Here is a 24127-nt window from a genome sequence, read left to right on the forward strand (position 1 = left end):
GTTACGTGCAGGAAAAAGGTGAGATCCTGACCAGCACAAGTCAGGTACAGCACACACCACCTCCACCCAAAATTCAACCTGCCCAACCCCTCTGGCAGGCAGAGCACGCAATGCTCCCTTCTCAGAAAGCATCCGAGACTTTTGAGTCACAGGGCACACTGTTTGTAAGCACAGGACAGGCAAAGGAGATCGAGGAGTGAGGGGCATCCTTGGCAACAACAGCATAAAAGCCAAAGGAAGGAGGAATGTATCTGGCAGTGGCAGCACAAGACTTTGGGGAGGGACAAGGTGCTTTAGCTCGCGAGGGGTTCCATTCAGCATGTTTGGAAGGCTGCCCCGTTGCTGCACATCACATGCAGCAGAGTTAGGACGACGCTGGATGAGAAAGGCGCAGCCGGTCCTCAGGCACACCTGCCTGCCCCGCTGCCTGCTCCTGACCACTCCCAGACACAGCACTTGTAACTCCCCTCTTCTTTTCCGTTTTCAGTATTCGCACTGTCCTGCTCTTTTGAAGGACACAACCGTGGGAGGCCGAGTGGAGGGACCAGCACAGCAGACCTCCTCCCTCCTCAGCCAGCACCTCACTTTGTGAATGCAAACGAAGAACTGCCCAACACTGGTGCCGCTGCCAGCTCTCCCTTGCCCAGCCAAGACCCAGGAGGACACCTCTCCGGAGAAAATGCTTTTAGCAATAAAGGGCTTCAGTCAAACTTGTCCCATGCAGTGCACTCCATCAACAGCGTCCCACGGGGCAGGAGGAGCTCTTCCTTGTACCATGGGCTGCTCTGTCACACCGTTTGTTTCAGCAGACAACTGCCTTTGCCCCCATGGCGAACAGGTTGCCCAGCTGCACTTCCATGCCGCTGTAGCCACTGCCACACCACAGGGCCACCACCATTGCCCAGGCAAGAGCTCCGCCACCTGCTGGGGAACAGTAGCATTTGCAGGTCTCCATCGGTCATGCCAGAGATTGGTTCAGGGGGTTTGGGCACTAGGGGTTCACACTTGCAACAGCAAGTGCTGCTGTTGCCAACACAAACTTCTTCAAACAGTCCCCTGAAAAATGGAAACCTGGGGCTGACATCGACCTAAGTGAAGAAGCAGTTCCCAAACCTGGCAGTCATGCACAAGGGGCTCATCCTAGCCTGGTCCTCCAAGAGTGTCTCAGTCATCCAGCCTCCTGCATATCACCTTGCTTCATGCCTCAGCAGAAACAGCTCCGTGAGAACCAGAAGAGCGAATCCCCTTCCAGAAGTGGCTATACAAGCGTGAAACTAATGTGTCCTTGGAAACGCAACATCCTTCCTGACACACTCTCCCCTTAATACTCAGGTGAAAATAGCTGCAATACCACAAACAGTTAATCTTCACTCCAAAATGTCATGAATGCTTGTCCACCATCACATGACTTCACTGTGTTTGTTTTCTTGCTTTAAGTTTCCGTTCTTTTGAAATCACTTGGGTTGAACCACTGCCAGCTGAAATGCTACCTCCGGACAACAAGAGGACCCAAGGGAGGCGGTGCTGCAAATCTTGTCTCTCCACATCTAACGGAAGTGACCAGAGGAGAGAAATCTCGCAGAGCTCTCTGTGCCTGTCAGGCAGGGAGGGCGGGACACGGCCCGAGGGCAGAGCCACCAATAAAAGCCTCCCTGGAGGACTTCTGCCTGCTCCAGTGGAGAGCGGCTGCCACCCATTGCCATCTCCCTGCTGCCACCAGCTCCTGCGCTCAACACTCCCTGCGCTCCTCTGCGTCCCGCGTCGGACACAGATTAACCACAGCCCTCTGGCGACCGTTCCACACCAGGACTCCCCACGCTCCCTGCAGCTGCCCAGGCAGGCTCTGGTTCCACGGCCGGGAGATTTCGCAACGCAGGGCTTTGGTCAGACAGACGGCAGCTTCCCTCCAGCCTGCTGCACAAACAGCAACAGCTCTGCTAACAGAGACCTCATGGCCACTTCGGGAAAAGTAAGGACAACTCGTCTCCCTTCTTCTTTCCTCAGAGAGCCTGTTCTTGGGGAATACTCTGCAAATGGCTCAGCCTGTGCACCTCTACTGCACACCCTCTTTCCTTTAACGCTACTCCACTAACCCCTCCAAACTCCTCCAGTCACACAACCTTCTGCTTTCATACAACCGCACATGTCAGCACCTTCCTTACGCAGCGCCCTCCTGTTCTGCCCAGCAGCTTGGGAATGAAAACGCTGAATGATTCCATCCTGACCAACACCCTCCTGCTCAGCCCCGCTGTGTGTTTCCGCACTGGCAGGGAAACGCAGCTCTTCAGAGGTGCAGCCTTGCAGCCACTCCACTCCTGCAATTCAACTCTTTCCTTGCCAAAACCGCTTTCTAGCTGAAAGCTGAATTTTCTGAACATCAAACCAGCTCTGGGGCTTGGAGATGCCATACACAAATCACCCCTTTGGCAAGGGAAAGAATCATCCAGCTTCCAGACAGACAGGGACCATCCATAACCTGTCTTGGGGCCCTCAGTCCTTTAGCTTACCAGACCAAGAGCAAAGCTCCTAACAGGCATTTCCCTGGTACTAAAAGTGCTGCTCCTCTGGCCTGAAGATACAGCAGCACCACGCACATTGCTGTCAAATCTATGCAGTATACTTGAATCTCTTCCCTTAGGGGATATTTTCCCTGTCACCTCCCAAAGTCAGCAGCATAACCCTCTCTGTTGTTTCCAGGTCATCAGATGCAGAGCTGCTGTTGCCTGGGCTGCGGGCAAACCCCTCTCTGTTGAGGAGGTGGAGGTTGCACCTCCAAAGGCAGGTGAAGTCCGTATCAAGGTAAAAATGCATTCCATTTTTTTTTTTCCTGTCTTGTCAGAATTGCTCTTCCTGTGGGTTATACCTGTCAGGGATCTGTCCCCACCTGTAAGCCATAATAGTCCAGAGCAGCACTGTGAAAAGTCCTTCCACATATCGGGTTAAACAGATGCCAGAGCGTTTCTAGAGCTCAACTGCTCTTTCTTCTCCAAACAGATGGTAGCCACTGGCATCTGTCGCACAGATGACCACGTTGTCGAAGGTTCCATTGCTAATGTGGAATTTCCAGTTATCCCAGGCCACGAAGGAGCTGGCATTGTGGAAAGCATTGGAGAAGGAGTGACCTCTCTGAAACCAGGTAGAACACACACACACCCAGGAGTGAGCTCTTAAAGCAGATGATGTTGCCCCGAGTTCAGAAATTCAACCACCTTGCTCCTGCATCAGTGGCTCAAAACCTGAGTGCACACTGGTTGCACTGGGCTGTCTCACGCGCATTCCTGCTCTATTCCCCATGCACACAAGCGCTTCCTCAGGACAGAGAGAGCAGAGGGTTCCTGGTGCAATGCTGCCATTGGAAAGCTCTGCAGAGGCTCCAACAGGCAGCACCCCAGAGCCTGATGAGCAAGCAGCACCTAACAGGGATCTGCTTTGTTGCAGGAGACAAAGTCATCCCCCTCGGTATTCCTAATTGTGGGGAATGCACCTACTGCCTGAACCCTGAATCCAACTACTGTGTGAAGTTCCAGTGAGTCTGCTTCTCCCTCCCCTCTACTCAAATGGGGTCAGCTGTCTCTCAACCAGTCTGACACCTCCACGCGTGCTTTACTTGAGAAAAACAATTAATGACACAAAACTGGGAGGAGTGGCTGACACGCCAGAAGGCTGTGCTGCCATCCAGCGAGACCTGGAGACTTGGGTGGGGAAAGATTTAATGAAATATAACAAGGGCAAGTGTAGAGTCTTGCATCTGGGCAGTAACACCCCCAGGTTCCAGTATAAGTTGAGGAATGACCTGTTGGAGAGCAGTGTAGGGGAAAGGGATCTGGGGGTCCTGGAGGCCAGCAGCGTGACCATGAGCCAGTACTATGCCCTGGTGTCCAGGAAGGCCAATGGTACCTGGGGTGTATTAGAAGGAGGGTGGTCAGTAGGTCAGAGAGGTTCTTCTGCCCCTCTGCCCTGGTGAGACCACACCTGGAATATTGTGTCCAGTTGTGGACCCTCAGTTCCAGAAGGACAGGGAACTGCTGGAGAGAGTCCAGCGAAGAGCAACAAACATGCTGAAGGGAGTGGAGCATCTTCCTTGTGAGGAAACGCTGAGGGAGCTGAGGCTCTTGAGCTTGGAGAAGAAGACATTGAGGGGTCACCTCATTCATGGTTATAAATAGGGAAAGTGTGAGTGTCAGGAGGATGGAGCCAGGCTCTTCTTGGTGACAACCAATGATAGAACATGGGGTAATGGATACAAACTGGAACACAAGAGGTTCCACTTAAATAAGAGAAGAAACTTCTTCCCAGTAAGGGTGACAGAGCCTGGAACAGGCTGCCCAGGGGGTTGTGGAATCTCCTTCTCTGGATTCAAAACTCGCCTGGACACCTTCCTGTGTAACCTCATCTGGGTGTCCCTACTCCAGCAGGGGGATTGAACTAGATCATCTTTTGAGGTCCTTTCCAATCCCTGACATTCTTTGATGCTGAGAAATGCATGTGCCTCCCAACAGCTTCTCAGAACCGCAGAACCTGATGCCTGACAAGACCAGCCGGTTCACTTGCAAAGGGAAACAGATTCACCACTTCGTGTGGATCAGCACCTTTGCAGAATACACCGTGGCACCCGAGTGCACCGTTGCCAAGATAGATTCTGCTGCACCCCTGGACAAGGTCTGCTTGCTTGGCTGTGGGTTTTCCACTGGCTACGGGGCTGCCATCAACACTGCCAAGGTTGGTATTCAGGCATGTCGAGCATCAGCCCCATTGCTGCCCTAGCACCACCCCCAGCCCTGTGTGACAGAAACCTCCTGTTCACGCTGGAGATTCACGGGGCCTCTGTTGTGCAGGTAAAGCCAGGCTCCACCTGCGCTGTCTTTGGCCTCGGAGGAGTTGGCCTCTCTGTTGTCATGGGCTGCAAGGTGGCTGGAGCTTCCCGCATCATTGCCATTGATATCAACAACGACAAGTTTGCCAAGGCCAAGGAGCTGGGAGCCACCGACTGCATCAATCCTCAGGACTTCAACAAGCCCATCCAGGAGGTGGTCACAGAGATGACCGGCCATGGCGTGGACTACTCCTTTGAGGTCATTGGGCGTGTGGATACCATGGTATGTGGCATTTCAGCACATGTCCCCTCTCCCACATCATTAATGGGCTCCCGCCAGGGCAAAGTTCAGCCCTGCAGGCAGTTCCCTGCCCACTGCCTGCACTACAGGACACCCCTTTGCTCAGAAAGACCGCCTGTGGGCTTTGGGAGAAAATGATGTACCAATCTTAAAACAGGCACTGAGCTCAGCACGTCTGCTCTGCCAGGAAGCCAGTGTGTTCACATTACAAGGAGGGGCAGACAGTCGCACGAAAGAACACTTGTCTGACAAACTCATCAGCACGTTCTCTAATTAATTTGCCTGTCCCATTAGATTGCTGCCCTGGCCTCCTGCAATATGAACACTGGTGTCTGCGTGATGGTTGGGGTAGCGCCTTCTGATGCAGTGATTCCTGTTGATCCTCTGCTTCTGCTGACGGGGCGTACATGGAAGGGGAGTGTACTCGGAGGTAGGAAACTCAAGACAACAATTTAGATATTTCAGTCTTTTCCTTTCACAGTAATTTCCAGTTCACATTATCACTGAATGGTTTGGTTTGGAAGGGTAATTTGAAGGTCATCTTGTCAGACCTTTCTGCTGTGCACAGGGACATCTTTCACTAGAGCAGGTTACTCAGAGCCTTGTCCAACCTGACCTTGAACGCTTCCAATGATGGCGCATCCACAACTTCTCTGGGCAACCTGATCCAGTGTCTTACTACCTTTGTCGTTAAAAATTATTTTATCCACCAGTATCATCCAGTCTTCCACAGTTTAGCCCCCTCCTCTTAAATTTGATCCACTAAAGGAAATAGGTACCATGCATCACAAGGGCGCAGCCTCAAGTATATTTTACAGGTAGGCACAGCCTGGCAGATGGGACAAGCTCGTGGTCAGCTCTAATATTCTGCTCAGAGGAGAGCTGCTACACTGTTGGCACCAGAAAACTCTACAAACATTACATTATCAGAACAGTGTTTCTCTGATGATTCATGGTGAGTGATTTCTCCTGTTTCTAGGTTTTAAGGCAAGAGATTGTATCCCCAAATTAGTTTCCAGCTATCTGGAGAAGAAATTCAACTCAGACTTGCTGATCACGCACACGCTGCCGTTTGCTAAAGTGAACGAGGGATTTGAGCTGTTACGTGCAGGAAAAAGGTGAGATCCTGACCAGCACAAGTCAGGTACAGCACACACCACCTCCACCCAAAATTCAACCTGCCCAACCCCTCTGGCAGGCAGAGCACGCAATGCTCCCTTCTCAGAAAGCATCCGAGACTTTTGAGTCACAGGGCCCACTGTTTGTAAGCACAGGACAGGCAAAGGAGACCGAGGAGTGAGGGGCGTCCTTGGCAACAACAGCATAAAAGCCAAAGGAAGGAGGAATGTATCTGGCAGTGGCAGCACAAGACTTTGGGGAGGGACAAGGTGCTTTAGCTCGCGAGGGGTTCCATTCAGCATGTTTGGAAGGCTGCCCCGTTGCTGCACATCACATGCAGCAGAGTTAGGACGGCGCTGGATGAGAAAGGCGCAGCCGGTCCTCAGGCACACCTGCCTGCCCCGCTGCCTGCTCCTGACCACTCCCAGACACAGCACTTGTAACTCCCCTCTTCTTTTCCGTTTTCAGTATTCGCACTGTCCTGCTCTTTTGAAGGACACAACCGTGGGAGGCCGAGCGGAGGGACCAGCACAGCAGACCTCCTCCCTCCTCAGCCAGCACCTCACTTTGTGAATGCAAACGAAGAACTGCCCAACACTGGTGCCACTGCCAGCTCTCCCTTGCCCAGCCAAGACCCAGGAGGACACCTCTCCGAAGAAAATGCTTTTAGCAATAAAGGGCTTCAGTCAAACTTGTCTCATGCAGTGCACTCCATCAACAGAGTCCCACGGGGCAGGAGGAGCTCTTCCTCATACCACACGCCCTTCCATCACACCCCTTGTCCCAGCAGCAAACAACTGCCTTTGCTCCCTGTACTACTGTTGCTTCCCACCTTTACCCACCTTACACATTTATGCCTACATGTCTCAGTCCCCATCTCACCTGAGTGAATGCTGCAACCTCAACCATAGTACAGCAGGGAAATGGCAGCTGCTGCTGTTCTCTGCTCTCACTCCTGGGTCCACAATAGTATTTGCTGCATGATGTTATCCTCAGGACAAAGCTGACACTCCAGCTCTTCTCAAATAAACATGAGGTTTTCATATCAAATTACTTTGCCCTACTGTCTCCTAATTCTTGCTTCTTGAATTCATGTTTGATATATTTTTAGATCTTCTCGCTTCCTCACCTCTCTGGTGTCTTTTCTCCTAATCCAGTTTTATTCTTGACAACAACATCAGAGAAATTTACAGACTAGAATCAGGAAGAGAAATTTCAAGTGCATTTATGTCCCACAATACGTAAATATAGGTGCTAGAGGTACTATACATAGACTTGCAGGCAGTAAAGAGCAAAACGCCTCCTCACATGGCAGGAGTGCAATTCTATAGGAGCTCCCAGGATCACAACCAGCCTGGCAACTCAGTTTATTGTATGCACAAAAGGAATCCAAGAATATGATCCTTACAGGTCTCTTCCGGCTTGAGATATTCTAGGAGTCTATGACACCATGGATTCAAACTTAGGAAGTGCTGTAAAATTCCTATTCTCTATTTTATCACATTTTTTTTTTCCTTCAGCCATTCTCCTTCACTAGGGTGAATAGAATTGACTGTACGTGTTTGATAGACCTTTATCAATATTTTTGTTATACCTCTTCAAAGTATACTACGTCAGGATGGATCTAACTCTCTCATTCCTTACCTCATTTGCCTTCTCCCGCTTCTATTTTGTATAAGATATTGTTGTCCCAATGGAAATTAAAGCAACATGGCACCTTAGAAAATAGTAGATTATCAGTCTTGCTAGCAAATGCAAAGCCATAGCTGCTAGGATATAATCTACTTTGTTCTTCGCAGTAGAAATGCAAAGATTATCTCTGAAACCGGTGCCCGGTTACACTGAAGACATAAATTTAACACTGAGGCATTAATAAGGCATGAATCTCTGCCTTTGCCTTTTAATTACAAATTGAAGGGTTTAAAGTACTGAAGGCAGGGGATGAGATAAGATTTGTACTTAGTCCTCCTAAGTGCATTTCAGAGTCTATTTCACAAAGCGATTTCTGACAGGAATGCAGACACCAAGGGGCCACAGCACTGACTAGGGAGACAAAGACCAAGACCTGGAGGCCTGTGTCCATCTGTACAAACATCTCAACCAACAGATCAGTTATTAAAACTTATCTGACACATGAACACATAGAGCAAGTCAGGATATGAAATATTGTTGAATGTAGATATACACTACCTGTCATTAAAAAGCTACTCATTAAATCCATGCCTGCTGACATACAAGTTTGAATTTATTTTCCCTCTATTAATCGGATAAGAAAAAAAATCCTTTCCTAAGGTGCACACAAAGCCGCACAGCAACAGGATCCCAGCATCAACTCCCCCCGACATCCACATCCATTCCAAATGTTTTGCAGAGATGCCAGCTCCCCATAGCCCTTCACAACTGCGAGCAGGGAGTCAGCAGTTCCGAAATCTGTGTTGTCTTCACGTCACTGTTGGGTTTGGCACTTTGACAGAGGAGAGCAACACATGGATGTTTAAGGAAAAATAATATGACACATTTGAGAGACCTTTTCACAACCATTTTGTAGACTACAAGCTCAACAGCAGAGACTGGACACGTCCTAAGAGGCAGGGAATACCAGTACATGTAGCACCGTTAACGTTTATGTCCTTATGTGTGAGACCAAAACATAAGCTATATGTATTAATGTTATCTAGGAGGCAACTGAATGATTACATTACCCGTCACAGTATTTGTAAAATTTGTTGTTGCAAACTTCAGACACTAGCAACCAGATGGGAAATCAGCCATACAGCATTTGTCCTCTGGAATTGCTCTCCCACTCTTGCACCATGCAGAAAACTGAATAGTAACCAAAACCAACTAAAATAAGGCTCAAAAGTTGTGTAAAGTGGGTCTGTCTGAACAGACTCAAGAATATTTTTGTTTTCAGCTAAGTATTTAACCATCAGTCCACTTTCCAAGTGGAGTGATGATTGCAAAGCACATGAAAGCAACTAATCCTGGAGAAGAACCACATCTTTGCTCCACCAAATCCAGTGAGAGAACTGACAGGGTAAGAGGCATGAAGGACACGTGAATCACCTGATATATTGCAATTGCAGCCTGTATTGAAACAGAGCATTTCGCAGAAGAAGTCTGTCCAGTTCCTCAGGGACATCATTTGATCCTGTCCTGCCCAAACCGCTGTGCAGGATCACACGACTCTGGGCTGCGTGTTGTAGTGAAGGCCTTTGCTGATTTCTTTGAGTTCAGAATGGAAATATACTAAACACATACTCATTTCTCCTAATTTCCGTTCCTTCCTTCTGTATTTGCTGTGTGATCAAAGTTGTACAAAGCCCCAAGTACAGAGAAGCCTAGCAACCACCTAGATCATCAGCAGAAGCAGAAATAACTCCTCTGTCAACAACTACTTAAGTTTTATACCTGTGAATAAGCCCTTTGCATGGACACTTGTAACGCAAACAGCTTTTCCCAGAGATGGCAGTTGCTCTGAGAAGAGAAATACCACCAGCACAGATCTGCCATTTAACTAGTGACAGGTCCGGTGCTTTTCTTCTGTTCAGCAGATATCCCTCAAAACCAGTGGATTGTTGGGGCACATCTTATACAGTATTCGGAGTATCCAGGTTATTAATATTACTGTATCAGTGTATTAGTGCCCAGTGTGGTGGCTATATTTAACTGGGACAGGTACAGAATACTCAGCAACAATTAAGCATTTGAGAGATGTTCTATATTCAGTTAATTCCCCGTACTTTCCACTTCCCTGGGCAGCCTGTTCCAATGCCTGACAACCCTTTTGGTGAAGAAGTTTTTCCTAATATCCAATCTAAACCTCCCGTGGTGCAAATTGCAGCCATTTTCTCTTGTCCTTTTGCTTGTCACTTGGCAGAAGAGCCCAACCCTCCATGTTCCAGCCCTGGGGAACACCACGTGAGACTGGCCACATATGCATTTAAGAAAGTGCAGCTCACACAAAATGGAAGCATTTGCATCGAAAGGCAATAAGGGACAGTAGCTAGCACTATATTATTTGAAGCATATACAGAGCAGTAGATAACTTATCATGTAACATTTATACACATTACATGGATGTGCTCTCCTTCTTGCAAATGCTGTTGTGCTTTTAATAGATTTCCAGCACCAAGTCCCACATAATGTTACAGTACAACTGTGCAAAAACGTCCCCAGAGAACACAATTGCCACTGTGAGCAGGTCATTCTGCTAAACAGACCCTTCTTGTGCTCCTGAACATTGGACCTGTAACGCTATAATGCCTTTTGGCCTCTTTTGAGCAATTCTTATCCCAATCCGTAGCCCTTTGCACTTACGAAAAACCCTCAGCACAAAGAGCAATTACACAGCACATCATAAACACACAAAAAGTTATCAAAGATTAACAAATTCCATATTGTCTGCCAAATTACAGTAACTTTTGCACATGGACCTCACTTCACCCTGCTATAAAAGTTACCTGTAATTCTCTTAGCTACTTTTAAAGGATAAAACGATAAGGTCACAGGTAATGAGATAACACCAAAATGACTCGTTAAAAGTTTTGAGTTTTAGCACTGCCCTACCAAGAAAACACTAGAATAAAGGTCTTCTCAGTAAACAATGTTTCCCTAATACCGCGTGTGCGTCTGCACAGCCTTAATTGGATTCCTGTGACAAGTCTCAAAGAAAGTAATGAATTAGCCCTGCAGCTCTGCTTAAATATAAACACATCATAGGTTTGTGCATCTGTCACTTTGTTCAACAGCTAAAGAGTTGAGCTCTGCTCACTCTAGCATTCTAAATGGTTCCTGGTCTCAGACTAGAGCTGGTTGGATCATGAAGGTCCGCAAGGCTAAATTAGGCATGTGGAAACTTTTTTCATTACAAACACCATGAAACCCTGCACAGCAGGCCCAGGAGTGGGACGGGCAGAAGGATGAACTGGCTTTCTGGCATTTCTGACATGCTGGAGTCAAGTTCACATGTGTGACCAGGAAAAACTGATTCTCTTTGCTGGCATTTAACCATATCATATCAATTTGTAACCTCTTTGTCCATCATCTTTCTGTTCCTTTTATAGGCAGTCCTTGGCAGCAGCTCACAGTTGAGTATATGATAAATCTGGTGATTCTAGCTGGTGGCTAAATTACACACGACCGTGTGCATCCAATATTTTAACGTGTGGTATTTCTTTCATGAGCAGCAAGGGAAAGGACGCATTGCTCTTTGCAGTACTTTCCATTATTTAGTTTACCTGTTTCAGCTACAAGTCTACTTTAATAAATTGTACTGCTCAGTTTCCAAAAATAAATTAAGGGTATAAACAAGGAAACAAGGAAAAACTTTTTGCTCTAACTGGCTTTGTTTGCACAAGAACAAATAGGGTAAAGTAGTCTAGAAATCAAAAGAAGACTAATCAGATCAAACGGTTCAACAGAGTCCCACGGGGCAGGAAGAGCTCTTCCTCATGCCATGGGCAGCTCTGTCACAGCTCTTGTTTCAGCAGACAACTGCCTTTGCCCCCCTGGCGAACAGGCTGCCCAGCAGCACTTCCATGCAGCTGGAGCTGCTGCCACACCACAGGGCCACCATTGCCCAGGCAAGAGCTCAGCCACCTGCTAGGGCATGGTACAGTTGCCGGGCTGCATTGGTGAAGCCAGAGATGGGCCCAGGGCATTTGGGAGCTGGGGGTCCAGCCCCGCAACAGCAAGTGCTGCTGCTGCTGCTGCTGACCTTCCTCTTGCCCCATGAACCAGGGCTGGGACACGCAGTAGCCAGGACCAACACAAACCTCTCGGGGTAGCTCCCTGTACACTTAACCATGGGTGATACGTCACATGCGGGGTGCTCATCTTAGCCTGGTCCTCCAACAAGGTCCCTTTCATCAAGTCTCCTATAAATCACCTTATCTAACTCCTCAGTACAAAACAGCGCTGTGAGAACTAGGAGAGCCCAGGGCCCCCACCCTTGCAAAACTGGTTACACATAAGGCAAACAGACGCATCCTTAGAAACCTCCCTGATTCCTGACAAATTCTTCACTTACTATCCAACTGAAACTCAGCACAGAAAACCTCTAAGTCAGACCTATGCATCCATCCCGAATGACCTGAGCATTCCATTGCCTGATAGACAAGGAAAGTATTGTAGAGATTAAAATTTAAGGTCACCATGCGTCTGAATTTTCTGTAAATGACATTGAAGTAAATAACAGACTTCAGTACTGGAGAACGTCTCGCCACTGAATAGCTTACCAAATTAACACTTCCAGGCATTTTACTTAAAACTGATGTGTTGTGATTTGTTTTTTCTTTCACTTTGTATCTCTCTCTTGGGGATGTTGTAGTCATTTTGTCAGTATGGGATTAGATCTTTTGCTAATTTACACAAGGCCATCTGATGCTTGGGAAACAATATGAAGAAATATGAACGAGCAGCAAGAAGGGTTAGTCGTTCCCATTAAAGAAAGGGAAGGTTTGGTAACCTTTAAGTGTGAATACAGAGTAAACAGGAAGAAACAGGCAACTGGTAACAGCTTGCACGAAATCAAACATACAGCATCTTACTGCTTTCTGCACTGGTAACGTGGAAACAGGAGCAGAGGCTCTTTCTATCTCGGCAAAAATAGGCAACATTGACTTATCTTTTGCAAGTACTAATCAGAGCTGGCAGGCTCTCACGTGCATGGGAACTGGGTAGAAGAGGCTGGGAAGTAAGGGGACCTTGGGCTATTGATGGCTTGTTCGTGTCAGCAGGAAGAGACTTTGAGCAGCCCAGCCATGTTATTGATTTGTCAATAAGTTTACCAAGAGATGAGGCTTTAACAGAAAAGATCCTTAAACACGTGTGTGTATAATCAAATCACTTTGCAAAGCAATTAAGACCCAAACTTCACTCATTTGTTCCTGTCGGGTTATCTTTACGTCTGAAGATTTTTACTGGACTATAAAATGATTCTTTTCAAGTGCAGGTTGTTAGAAGACTTCTGATCTCTTAAAAGGCAGGTTGTTGTGTGAAGTGGATCACTACTCAAAACTGAGGGGGTTTAATTCCACTTTATTGATCTCGCCTGTAGTAGCACGGATTCAGCAGAAACAAGCGTAACAGTATCTCCATTCTCAGAGTATTCTAGCCAAACGTTTTTGGTGGAGACCAAGCTAGTTTATTGTACCTGCTAAGGTACATTTATCTCCTGACATAAATGGAAGCCCAAGAAGGCCTGTTTAAAACGCACTTTTGAAGACAGAAAGGAGTACAGAGCGGTAAAGTATCCTTCACATGCCAAATACATTTTTTTTTTGCCAAGGCATTCACTGTTATCTGAAGGGTGGAGAACTTAACAACAGTTTTCAGACTTTCACTCCTTTCTCAATTACTTGGGTTGAACCACTGCCAGCTGAAATGCTAAACCTTGACAACAAGGACACCCGAGCAGTGCCCTGCATCTCCTCCCTCCACATCGCTCAGCCAGATTCCTCTCCTCTGTTTTGCTGCCTGTCAGGCAGGGAGGGCAGGGCACGGTCCGAGGCCAGAGCCACCAATAAAAGCCTCCCTGGAGGACTTCTGCCTGCTCCAGTGGAGAGCGGCTGCCACCCATTGCCATCTCCCTGCTGCCACCAGCTCCTGCGCTCAACACTCCCTGCGCTCCTCTGCGTCCCGCATCGGACACAGATTAACCACAGCCCTCTGGCGACCGTTCCACACCAGGACTCCCCACGCCCCCTGCAGCTGCCCAGGAAGGCTCCTGTTCCACAGTTGGGACATTTCGCAACACAGGGCTTTGGTCAGACAGACGGCAGCTTCCCTCCAGCCAGCCTGCTGCACAAACAGCAACAGCTCTGCTAACAGAGACCTCATGGCCACTCCGGGAAAAGGAAGGACAACTCGTCTCTTTCTTCTTTCCTCAGAGGGCCTGTTCTTGGGGAATACTCTGCAAATGGCTCAGCCTGTGCACCTCTACTGCACACCCTCTTTCCTTTAACGCTACTCCACTAACCCCTCCAAACTCCTCCAGTCACACAACCTTCTGCTTTCATACAACCGCACATGTCGGTACCTGCCTTAGGCAGTGCCTTCCTCTCCCGTTCTGCCCAGCAGCTCAGGAGTGGAAACGCTGAATTGTTCCGTCCTGACCAACACCCTCCTGCTCAGCCCCGCTGTGTGTTTCCGCACTGGCAGGGAAACACAGCTCTTCAGAGGTGCAGCCTTGCAGCCACTCCACAACAAATCAAAACAGATAATGGTCCTGCATACCACTCTGACAGACTTGCAGCCTTCCTCACCCAGTGGAAGGTACAACACCTGTTTGGAATCCCTTACAATTCTCCTGGCCAAGCAATTATTGAGCGTGTACACCGTACATTAAAAAATCTTTTGTCTGTTTTGAAAAAACAAGGGGGAATTGGTGTGAGCCCAGAAGAGGTATTGATGAAGGCATTGTATGTGCTGAACTGGCTTAATCCTAAAAGTGAAACTGAAATGGAACCGGTTGTTATGCACCATATCAAAAATGTCAAAGATTTTTCCGAAAATGTGCCTTAGGTTAGTGTGTTTAATCCGACAACACAACAATGGGGAGGTCCTATGTCACTAATAACCTGGGGAAGGGGATATGCTTGTGTTTCTACAGGTAACCACAAAAATTCATAGATCCCAGCAAAGTGGGTGAGACCTTGGCTAGCTAACAGAGAAGAAACCGATTGCAGTGATGACAACCCTTAACCTCAGACATGTTATCGCTTTAAGCAACGAATGTAGCCAATGTTGAGAATACCACTTTGTAAAATAGAGCAGCAATTAATTTTTTGTTATTGGACATGTTCACAGTTATGAAGAGTTTGATTGTATGTGTTGTTTGAACTTAAAAGTTTAAAAGATAGAAGATTTGCAGAACAAGAAAATAACAGAAGATATTGGTTTTTTTGGGGTGAATACCTTGTTTGGTTAAAAGGAATATTGAAAACAGGTCTGTTCTTGTTAATTGTAATTGTATTAACCTTAATGTTCTTACCCTGTATTTCACACTGTATTTAAAGCATGATACGACGTATTGTTAATATTAAATAAAAGAGGGGGAGATGTAGTGGTAGAGCCCCCCCTGCCCCAGGGGGATGGGGTTGTTGCCAGCCTGGCTGAGAGGTGAAGCCAGAGACAAAAGAGACTAAAGGAGCACCATTAGAAGGTAATAATGAGGGAGCAATCGCTGGACACATGCGTGCAGAGCGCGTGGACAGCACATGCAGCCTATCATGTTATTGTATGACACGAGTTACAACCAATCACATTGTTGTAAGGCGCGTGGACAGGGCGGCTTTGCTATAAAGCTAGCCCGGTCCGACAATAAAGCGAACTCTGTGAACATCATATTGGTGTGTCAGGTTCTGTGGCTCGCATGGATAAAGCAACAATGGCGCATCCACAACTTCTCTGGGCAACCTGATCCAGTGTCTTACTACCTTTGTCGTTAAAAACTCTTTTATCCACCAGTATCATCTACTCCTTCACAGTTTAGCCCCATCCTCTTAAATTTCATGCATTACAAGAAATAGGAACCATGCATCACAAGGGTGCAGCCTCAAGTATATTTTACAAGTAGGCACAGCCTGGCAGATGGGACAAGCTCGTGGTCAGCTCTAATATTCTGCTCAGAGGAGAGCTGCTACACTGTTGGCACCAGAAAACTCTACAAACATTACATTATCAGAACAGCGTTTCTCTGATGATTCATGGTGAGTGATTTCTCCTGTTTCTAGGTTTTAAGGCAAGAGATTGTATCCCCAAATTAGTTTCCAGCTATCTGGAGAAGAAATTCAACTCAGACTTGCTGATCACGCACACGCTGCCATTTGCTAAAGTGAACGAGGGATTTGAGCTGTTACGTGCAGGAAAAAGGTGAGATCCTGACCAGCACAAGTGAGGTACAGCACACACCACCTCCACCCAAAATTCAACCTGCCCAACCCCTCTGGCAGGCAGAGCACGCAATGCTCCCTTCTCAGAAAGCATCCGAGACTTTTGAGTCACAGGGCCCACTGTTTGTAAGCACAGGACAGGCAAAGGAGATCGAGGAGTGAGGGGCATCCTTGGCAACAACAGCATAAAAGCCAAAGGAAGGAGGAATGTATCTGGCAGTGGCAGCACAAGACTTTGGGGAGGGACAAGGTGCTTTAGCTCGCGAGGGGTTCCATTCAGCATGTTTGGAAGGCTGCCCCGTTGCTGCAGATCACATGCAGCAGAGTTAGGACAACGCTGGATGAGAAAGGCGCAGCCGGTCCTCAGGCACACCTGCCTGCCCCGCTGCCTGCTCCTGACCACTCCCAGACACAGCACTTGTAACTCCCCTCTTCTTTTCCGTTTTCAGTATTCGCACTGTCCTGCTCTTTTGAAGGACACAACCGTGGGAGGCCGAGCGGAGGGACCAGCACAGCAGACCTCCTCCCTCCTCAGCCAGCACCTCACTTTGTGAATGCAAACGAAGAACTGCCCAACACTGGTGCCGCTGCCAGCTCTCCCTTGCCCAGCCAAGACCCAGGAGGACACCTCTCCGGAGAAAATGCTTTTAGCAATAAAGGGCTTCAGTCAAACTTGTCCCATGCAGTGCACTCCATCAACAGCGTCCCACGGGGCAGGAGGAGCTCTTCCTTGTACCATGGGCTGCTCTGTCACACCGTTTGTTTCAGCAGACAACTGCCTTTGCCCCCATGGCGAACAGGTTGCCCAGCTGCACTTCCATGCCGCTGTAGCCACTGCCACACCACAGGGCCACCACCATTGCCCAGGCAAGAGCTCCGCCACCTGCTGGGGAACAGTAGCATTTGCAGGTCTCCATCGGTCATGCCAGAGATTGGTTCAGGGGGTTTGGGCACTAGGGGTTCACACTTGCAACAGCAAGTGCTGCTGTTGCCAACACAAACTTCTTCAAACAGTCCCCTGAAAAATGGAAACCTGGGGCTGACATCGACCTAAGTGAAGAAGCAGTTCCCAAACCTGGCAGTCATGCACAAGGGGCTCATCCTAGCCTGGTCCTCCAAGAGTGTCTCAGTCATCCAGCCTCCTGCATATCACCTTGCTTCATGCCTCAGCAGAAACAGCTCCGTGAGAACCAGAAGAGCGAATCCCCTTCCAGAAGTGGCTATACAAGCGTGAAACTAATGTGTCCTTGGAAACGCAACATCCTTCCTGACACACTCTCCCCTTAATACTCAGGTGAAAATAGCTGCAATACCACAAACAGTTAATCTTCACTCCAAAATGTCATGAATGCTTGTCCACCATCACATGACTTCACTGTGTTTGTTTTCTTGCTTTAAGTTTCCGTTCTTTTGAAATTACTTGGGTTGAACCACTGCCAGCTGAAATGCTACCTCCTGACAACAAGAGGACCCAAGGGAGGCGGTGCTGCAAATCTTGTCTCTCCACATCTAACGGAAGTGACCAGAGGAGAGAAATCTCGCAGAGCTCTCTGTGCCTGTCAGGCAGGGAGGGCAGGACACGGCCCGAGGGCAGAGCCACCAATAAAAGCCTCCCTGGAGGACTTCTGCCTGCTCCAGTGGAGAGCGGCTGCCACCCATTGCCATCTCCCTGCTGCCACCAGCTCCTGCGCTCAACACTCCCTGCGCTCCTCTGCGTCCCGCGTCGGACACAGATTAACCACAGCCCTCTGGCGACCGTTCCACACCAGGACTCCCCACGCTCCCTGCAGCTGCCCAGGCGGGCTCTGGTTCCACGGCCGGGAGATTTCGCAACACAGGGCTTTGGTCAGACAGACGGCAGCTTCCCTCCAGCCTGCTGCACAAACAGCAACAGCTCTGCTAACAGAGACCTCATGGCCACTTCGGGAAAAGTAAGGACAACTCGTCTCCCTTCTTCTTTCCTCAGAGAGCCTGTTCTTGGGGAATACTCTGCAAATGGCTCAGCCTGTGCACCTCTACTGCACACCCTCTTTCCTTTAACGCTACTCCACTAACCCCTCCAAACTCCTCCAGTCACACAACCTTCTGCTTTCATACAACCGCACATGTCGGTACCTGCCTTAGGCAGTGCCTTCCTCTCCCGTTCTGCCCAGCAGCTCAGGAGTGGAAACGCTGAATTGTTCCGTCCTGACCAACACCCTCCTGCTCAGCCCCGCTGTGTGTTTCCGCACTGGCAGGGAAACACAGCTCTTCAGAGGTGCAGCCTTGCAGCCACTCCACTCCTGCAATTCAACTCTTTCCTTGCCAAAACCGCTTTCTAGCTGAAAGCTGAATTTTCTGAACATCAAACCAGCTCTGGGGCTTGGAGATGCCATACACAAATCACCCCTTTGGCAAGGGAAAGAATCATCCAGCTTCCAGACAGACAGGGACCATCCATAACCTGTCTTGGGGCCCTCAGTCCTTTAGCTTACCAGACCAAGAGCAAAGCTCCTAACAGGCATTTCCCTGGTACTAAAAGTGCTGCTCCTCTGGCCTGAAGATACAGCAGCACCACGCACATTGCTGTCAAATCTATGCAGTATACTTGAATCTCTTCCCTTAGGGGATATTTTCCCTGTCACCTCCCAAAGTCAGCAGCATAACCCTCTCTGTTGTTTCCAGGTCATCAGATGCAGAGCTGCTGTTGCCTGGGCTGCGGGCAAACCCCTCTCTGTTGAGGAGGTGGAGGTTGCACCTCCAAAGGCAGGTGAAGTCCGTATCAAGGTAAAAATGCATTCCATTTTTTTTTTTCCTGTCTTGTCAGAATTGCTCTTCCTGTGGTTATTATACCTTGAAAATACCTGTCAGGGGTCTGTGTCCACCCATAAGCCTTAATGTTCCAGACTAGTACAGTGAAAAATGCTTCCATAAAACGCCTTAAACATGCCAGAGCATTTCTAGAGCTCAACTGCTCTTTCTTCTCCAAACAGATGGTAGCCACTGGCATCTGTCGCACAGATGAACACGTTATCGAAGGTTCCATTGCTAATGTGGAATTTCCAGTTATCCCAGGCCACGAAGGAGCTGGCATTGTGGAAAGCATTGGAGAAGGAGTGACCTCTCTGAAACCAGGTAGAACACACACACACCCAGGAGTGAGCTCTTAAGGCAGATGATGTTGCCCCGAGTTCAGAAATTCAACCACCCTGCTCCTGCATCAGTGGCTCAAAACCTGAGTGCACACTGGTTGCACTGGGCTGTCTCATGCACATTCCTGCTCTATTCCCCATGCACACGAGCGCTTCCCCAGGACAGAGAGAGCAGAGGGTTCCTGGTAGGATGCTGCCATTGGAAAGCTCTGCAGAGGCTCCAACAGGCAGCACCCCAGAGCCTGCTGAGCAAGCAGCACCTAACAGGGATCTGCTTTGTTGCAGGAGACAAAGTCATCCCCCTCTGTATTCCTTATTGTGGGGAATGCACCTTCTGCCTGAACCCCGAAGCCAACTACTGCGTGAAGTCCCAGTGAGTCTGCTTCTCCCTCCCCTCTACTCAAATGGGGTCAGCTGTCTCTCAACCAGTCTGACACCTCCACGCGTGCTTTACTTGAGAAAAACAAATGATGACACAAAACTGGGAGGAGTGGCTGACACGCCAGAAGGCTGTGCTGCCATCCAGCGAGACCTGGAGACTTGGGTGGGGAAAGATTTAATGAAATATAACAAGGGCAAGTATAATGTCTTGCATCTGGGCAGTGACAACCCTGGGTTCCAGTATAAGTTGAGGAATGACCTGTTGGAGAGCAGTGTAGGGGAAAGGGACCTGGGGGTCCTGGGGGACAGCAGTATGACCATGAGCCAGAACTGTGCCGTTGTGTCCAGGAAGGCCAATGGTACCTGGGGTGTATTAGAAGGAGGGTGGTCAGTAGGTCAGAGAGGTTCTCCTGCCCCTCTGCTCTGCCCTGGTGAGACCACACCTGGAATATTGTGTCCAGTTGTGGACCCTCAGTTCCAGAAGGACAGGGAACTGCTGGAGAGAGTCCAGCGAAGAGCAACAAACATGCTGAAGGGAGTGGAGCATCTCCCGTGTGAGGAAAGGCTGAGGGAGCTGGGGCTCTTGAGCTTGGAGAAGAAGACATTGAGGGGTGACCTCATTCATGGTTATAAATAGGGAAAGTGTGAGTGTCAGGAGGATGGAGCCAGGCTCCTCTTGGTGACAACCAATGATAGAACATGGGGTAATGGATACAAACTGGAACACAAGAGGTTCCACTTAAATATGAGAGGAAACTTCTTCCCAGTGAGGGTGCCAGAGCCTGGCCCAGGCTGCCCAGGGGGTTCTGGAGTCTCCTTCTCTGCAGACATTCAAACCCGCCTGGACACCTTCCTGTGGAACCTCAGCTGGGTGTCCCTGCTCCAGCAGGGGGATTGAACTAGATCATCTTTTGAGGTCCTTTCCAATCCCTAACATCCTTTGGTGCTATAAAATGCATGTGCCTCCCAACAGCTTCTTAGAACCGCAGAACCTGATGCCTGACAAGACCAGCCGGTTCACTTGCAAAGGGAAACAGATCCACCACTTCATGTGGGTCAGCACCTTTGCAGAATACACCGTGACACCCGAGTACGCTGTTGCCAAGATAGATTCTGCTGCACCCCTGGACAAGGTCTGCTTGCTCGGCTGTGGGTTTTGCACCGGCTACGGGGCTGCCATCAACACTGCCAAGGTTGGTATTCAGGCATGTCGAGCATCAGCCCCATTGCTGCCCCCGCACCCTCCCTAGCTCTGTGTGACAGAAACCTCCTGTTCACACTGGAGACTCACAAGGCCCCTGTTGTGCAGGTAAAGCCAGGCTCCACCTGCGCTGTCTTTGGCCTCGGAGGAGTTGGCCTCTCTGTTGTCATGGGCTGCAAGGTGGCTGGAGCTTCCCGCATCATTGCCATTGATATTAACAAGGACAAGTTTGCCAAGGCCAAGGAGCTGGGAGCCACCGACTGCATCAATCCTCAGGACTTCAACAAGCCCATCCAGGAGGTGATCACTGAGATGACTGGCCATGGCGTGGACTACTCCTTTGAGGTCATTGGGCGTGTGGATACCATGGTAGGTGGCATTTCAGCACTTGTCCTCTCTCTCATGTTATTCACGGGCTCCTGCCAGGGCAGAGTTCAGCCCTGCAGGCAGTTCCCTGCCTGCTGCCTGCACTACGGGACACCCCTTTGCTCAGAAACGCCACCTGTGGGCTTTGGGAGAAAATGGCATATGAGTCTTGAAATAGGCATCGAGCTCAGCATGTCTGCGCTGCCAGGGAGTCAGTGATTTCAGATTACCACGAGGGGCAGATGGCAGCACAGAAAGAACACTTTTCTGACAAACTCATCAGCGCGTTCTCTAATTAATTTGCCTGTCCCATTAGATTGCTGCCCTGGCCTCCTGCAATATGAACACTGGTGTCTGCGTGATGGTTGGGGTAGCACCCTCTGATGCAGTGATTTCTGTTGATCCTCTGCTTCTGCTGACGGGGCGTACATGGAAGGGGAGTGTACTCGGAGGTAGGAAACTCAAGACAACAATTTAGATATTTCAGTCTTTTCCTTTCACAGTAATTTCCAGTTCACAGTATCACTGAATGGTTTGGTTTGGAAGGGTAATTTGAAGGTCATCTTGTCAGACCTTTCTGCTGTGCACAGGGACATCTTTCACTAGAGCAGGTTACTCAGAGCCTTGTCCAACCTGACCTTGAACGCTTCCAATGATAGCTCATCCACAACTTCTCTGGGCAACCTGCTCCAGTGTCTTACCACCTTTCTCGTTAAAAACTCTTTTATACACCAGTATCATCTAGTCCTTCAGAGTTTAATCCCATCCTCTTAAATTTCATGCATTACAAGAAATAGGAACCATACATCACAAGGGTGCAGCCTCAAGTATATTTTACAGGTAGGCACAGCCTGGCAGATGGGACAAGCTCGGGGTCAGCTCTAATATTCTGCTCAGAGGAGAGCTGCTACACTGTTGGCACCAGAAAACAAACACCAGAAGACAAACATTACATTATCAAAACAGCATTTCTCTGACTATTCACTGCAAGTGATTTCTCCTGTTTCTAGGTTCAAAGGCAAGAAATTTTATCCCCAAATTAGTTTCCAGCTATCTGGAGAAGAAGTTCAACTCAGACTTGCTGATCACGCACACGCTGCCATTTGCTAAAGTGAACGAGGGATTTGAGCTGTTACGTGCAGGAAAAAGGTGAGATCCTGACCAGCACAAGTGAGGTACAGCACACACCACCTCCACCCAAAATTCAACCTGCCCAACCCCTCTGGCAGGCAGAGCACGCAATGCTCCCTTCTCAGAAAGCATCCGAGACTTTTGAGTCACAGGGCCCACTGTTTGTAAGCACAGGACAGGCAAAGGAGATCGAGGAGTGAGGGGCATCCTTGGCAACAACAGCATAAAAGCCAAAGGAAGGAGGAATGTATCTGGCAGTGGCAGCACAAGACTTTGGGGAGGGACAAGGTGCCTTAGCTTCCGAGTGGTTCCATTCAGCATGTTTGGAAGGCTGCCCTATTGCTGCATATCACATGCAGCAGAGTTAGGATGACGCTGAATGAGAAAGACGCAGCCGGTCCTCAGGCACACCTGCCTGCCCCGCTGCCTGCTCCTGACCACTCCCAGACACAGCACTTGTAACTCCCCTCTTCTTTTCCATTTTCAGTATTCGCACTGTCCTGCTCTTTTGAAGGACACAACCGTGGGAGGCCGAGCGGAGGGACCAGCACAGCAGACCTCCTCCCTCCTCAGCCAGCACCTCACTTTGTGAATGCAAACGAAGAACTGCCCAACACTGGTGCCGCTGCCAGCTCTCCCTTGCCCAGCCAAGACCCAGGAGGATGCCTTTCCTCCCTCCACTACTGCTGCTTCCCACCTTTACCCACTTTACACACTTATGCCCACACATCTCAGTCCCCATCTCAGCTGAGTGAATGCTGCAAACTCAACCAAGTAAGAGCTGACACTCCAGCCATTTTTAAATAAACATGAGGTTTTCTTATCAAATTACTTTGCCCCGTTGTCTCCTAATTTTCACTTCTTGAATTCATGCTTGTTGTATTTTTAGATCTTCTCGCCTCCTCACATCTCTGGTGTCTTTTCTCCTAATCTGGTTTTATTCTTGATAACAACATCAGAGAAATTTACAGACTAGAATCAGGAAGAGAAGTTTCAAATGCATTTATGTCCCACGATACATAAATGTAGGTGCTAGAGGTACTATACATAGACTTGCAGGCAGTAAAAAGCAAAACGCCTCCTCACATGGCAGGAGTGCAATTCTATAGGAGCTCCCAGGATCACAACCAGCCTGGCAACTCAGTTTATTCTATGCACAAAAGGAATGCAAGAATATGATCCTTACAGGTCTCTTCCGGCTTGAGATATTCTAGGAGTCTATGACACCATGGATTCAAAATTAGGAAGTGCTGTAAAATTCCTATTCTCTATTTTATCACATTTGTTTTCCTTCAGCCATTCTCCTTCACTAGGGTGAATAGAATTGACTGTACATGTTTAATAGACCTTTATCAATATTTTTGTTATACCTCTTCAAAGTATACTACGTCAGGATGGATCTAACTCTCTCGTTCCTTACCTCATTTGTCTTCTCCCGCTTCCATTTTGTATAAGATATTGTTGTCCCAATGGAAATTAAAGCAACAAATGCAAAGCCATAGCTGCTAGGATATAATCCACTTTGTTCTTCACAGTAGAAATGCAAAGATTATCTCTGAAACCGGTGCCCAGTTACACTGAAGATAAAAATTATAACGCTGAGGCATTAATAAGGCATGAATATCTGCCTTTGTCTTTTAATTACAAATTATTGAAGGGTTTAAAGTACTGAAGGCAGGGGATAAGATAAGATTTGTACTTAGTCCTCTTGAGTGCATTTCAGAGCCTATTTCACAAAGCCACAGCACTGACTAGGGAGACAAAGACCAAGACCTGGAGGCCTGTGTC

General features: G+C 48.6%; 2 protein-coding genes and 1 long non-coding RNA gene across 3 annotated transcripts in view; 2 read left to right on the top strand and 1 right to left on the bottom strand.

Moving 5' to 3' along the window:
• The window catches only part of LOC139827857 (uncharacterized), a 62361-nt gene that overhangs the window by 23291 nt on the left and 14943 nt on the right, over positions 1 to 24127 (bottom strand). The window lies entirely within an intron of this gene.
• LOC136101328 (alcohol dehydrogenase 1) lies at positions 1585 to 6924 on the top strand. The gene is made up of 9 exons (XM_065837380.2): positions 1585 to 1969; positions 2698 to 2799; positions 2995 to 3136; positions 3439 to 3526; positions 4500 to 4719; positions 4836 to 5096; positions 5409 to 5544; positions 6094 to 6232; positions 6702 to 6924. The coding sequence occupies exons 1-9, from the start codon at positions 1952 to 1954 to the stop codon at positions 6724 to 6726; spliced, it is 1131 nt and encodes a 376-aa protein (XP_065693452.1). The 5' UTR covers positions 1585 to 1951; the 3' UTR covers positions 6727 to 6924.
• On the top strand, positions 17562 to 23167 carry LOC136101487 (alcohol dehydrogenase 1). The gene is made up of 9 exons (XM_065837653.2): positions 17562 to 18060; positions 18794 to 18895; positions 19102 to 19243; positions 19546 to 19633; positions 20615 to 20834; positions 20951 to 21211; positions 21525 to 21660; positions 22219 to 22357; positions 22827 to 23167. Exons 1-9 carry the CDS (start codon positions 17575 to 17577, stop codon positions 22849 to 22851), a joined length of 1599 nt encoding a protein of 532 aa, XP_065693725.2. The 5' UTR covers positions 17562 to 17574; the 3' UTR covers positions 22852 to 23167.

Source organism: Patagioenas fasciata, chromosome 4 (genome assembly GCF_037038585.1).
Source record: "Patagioenas fasciata isolate bPatFas1 chromosome 4, bPatFas1.hap1, whole genome shotgun sequence".
Taxonomy (NCBI): Eukaryota; Metazoa; Chordata; class Aves; order Columbiformes; family Columbidae; genus Patagioenas; species Patagioenas fasciata.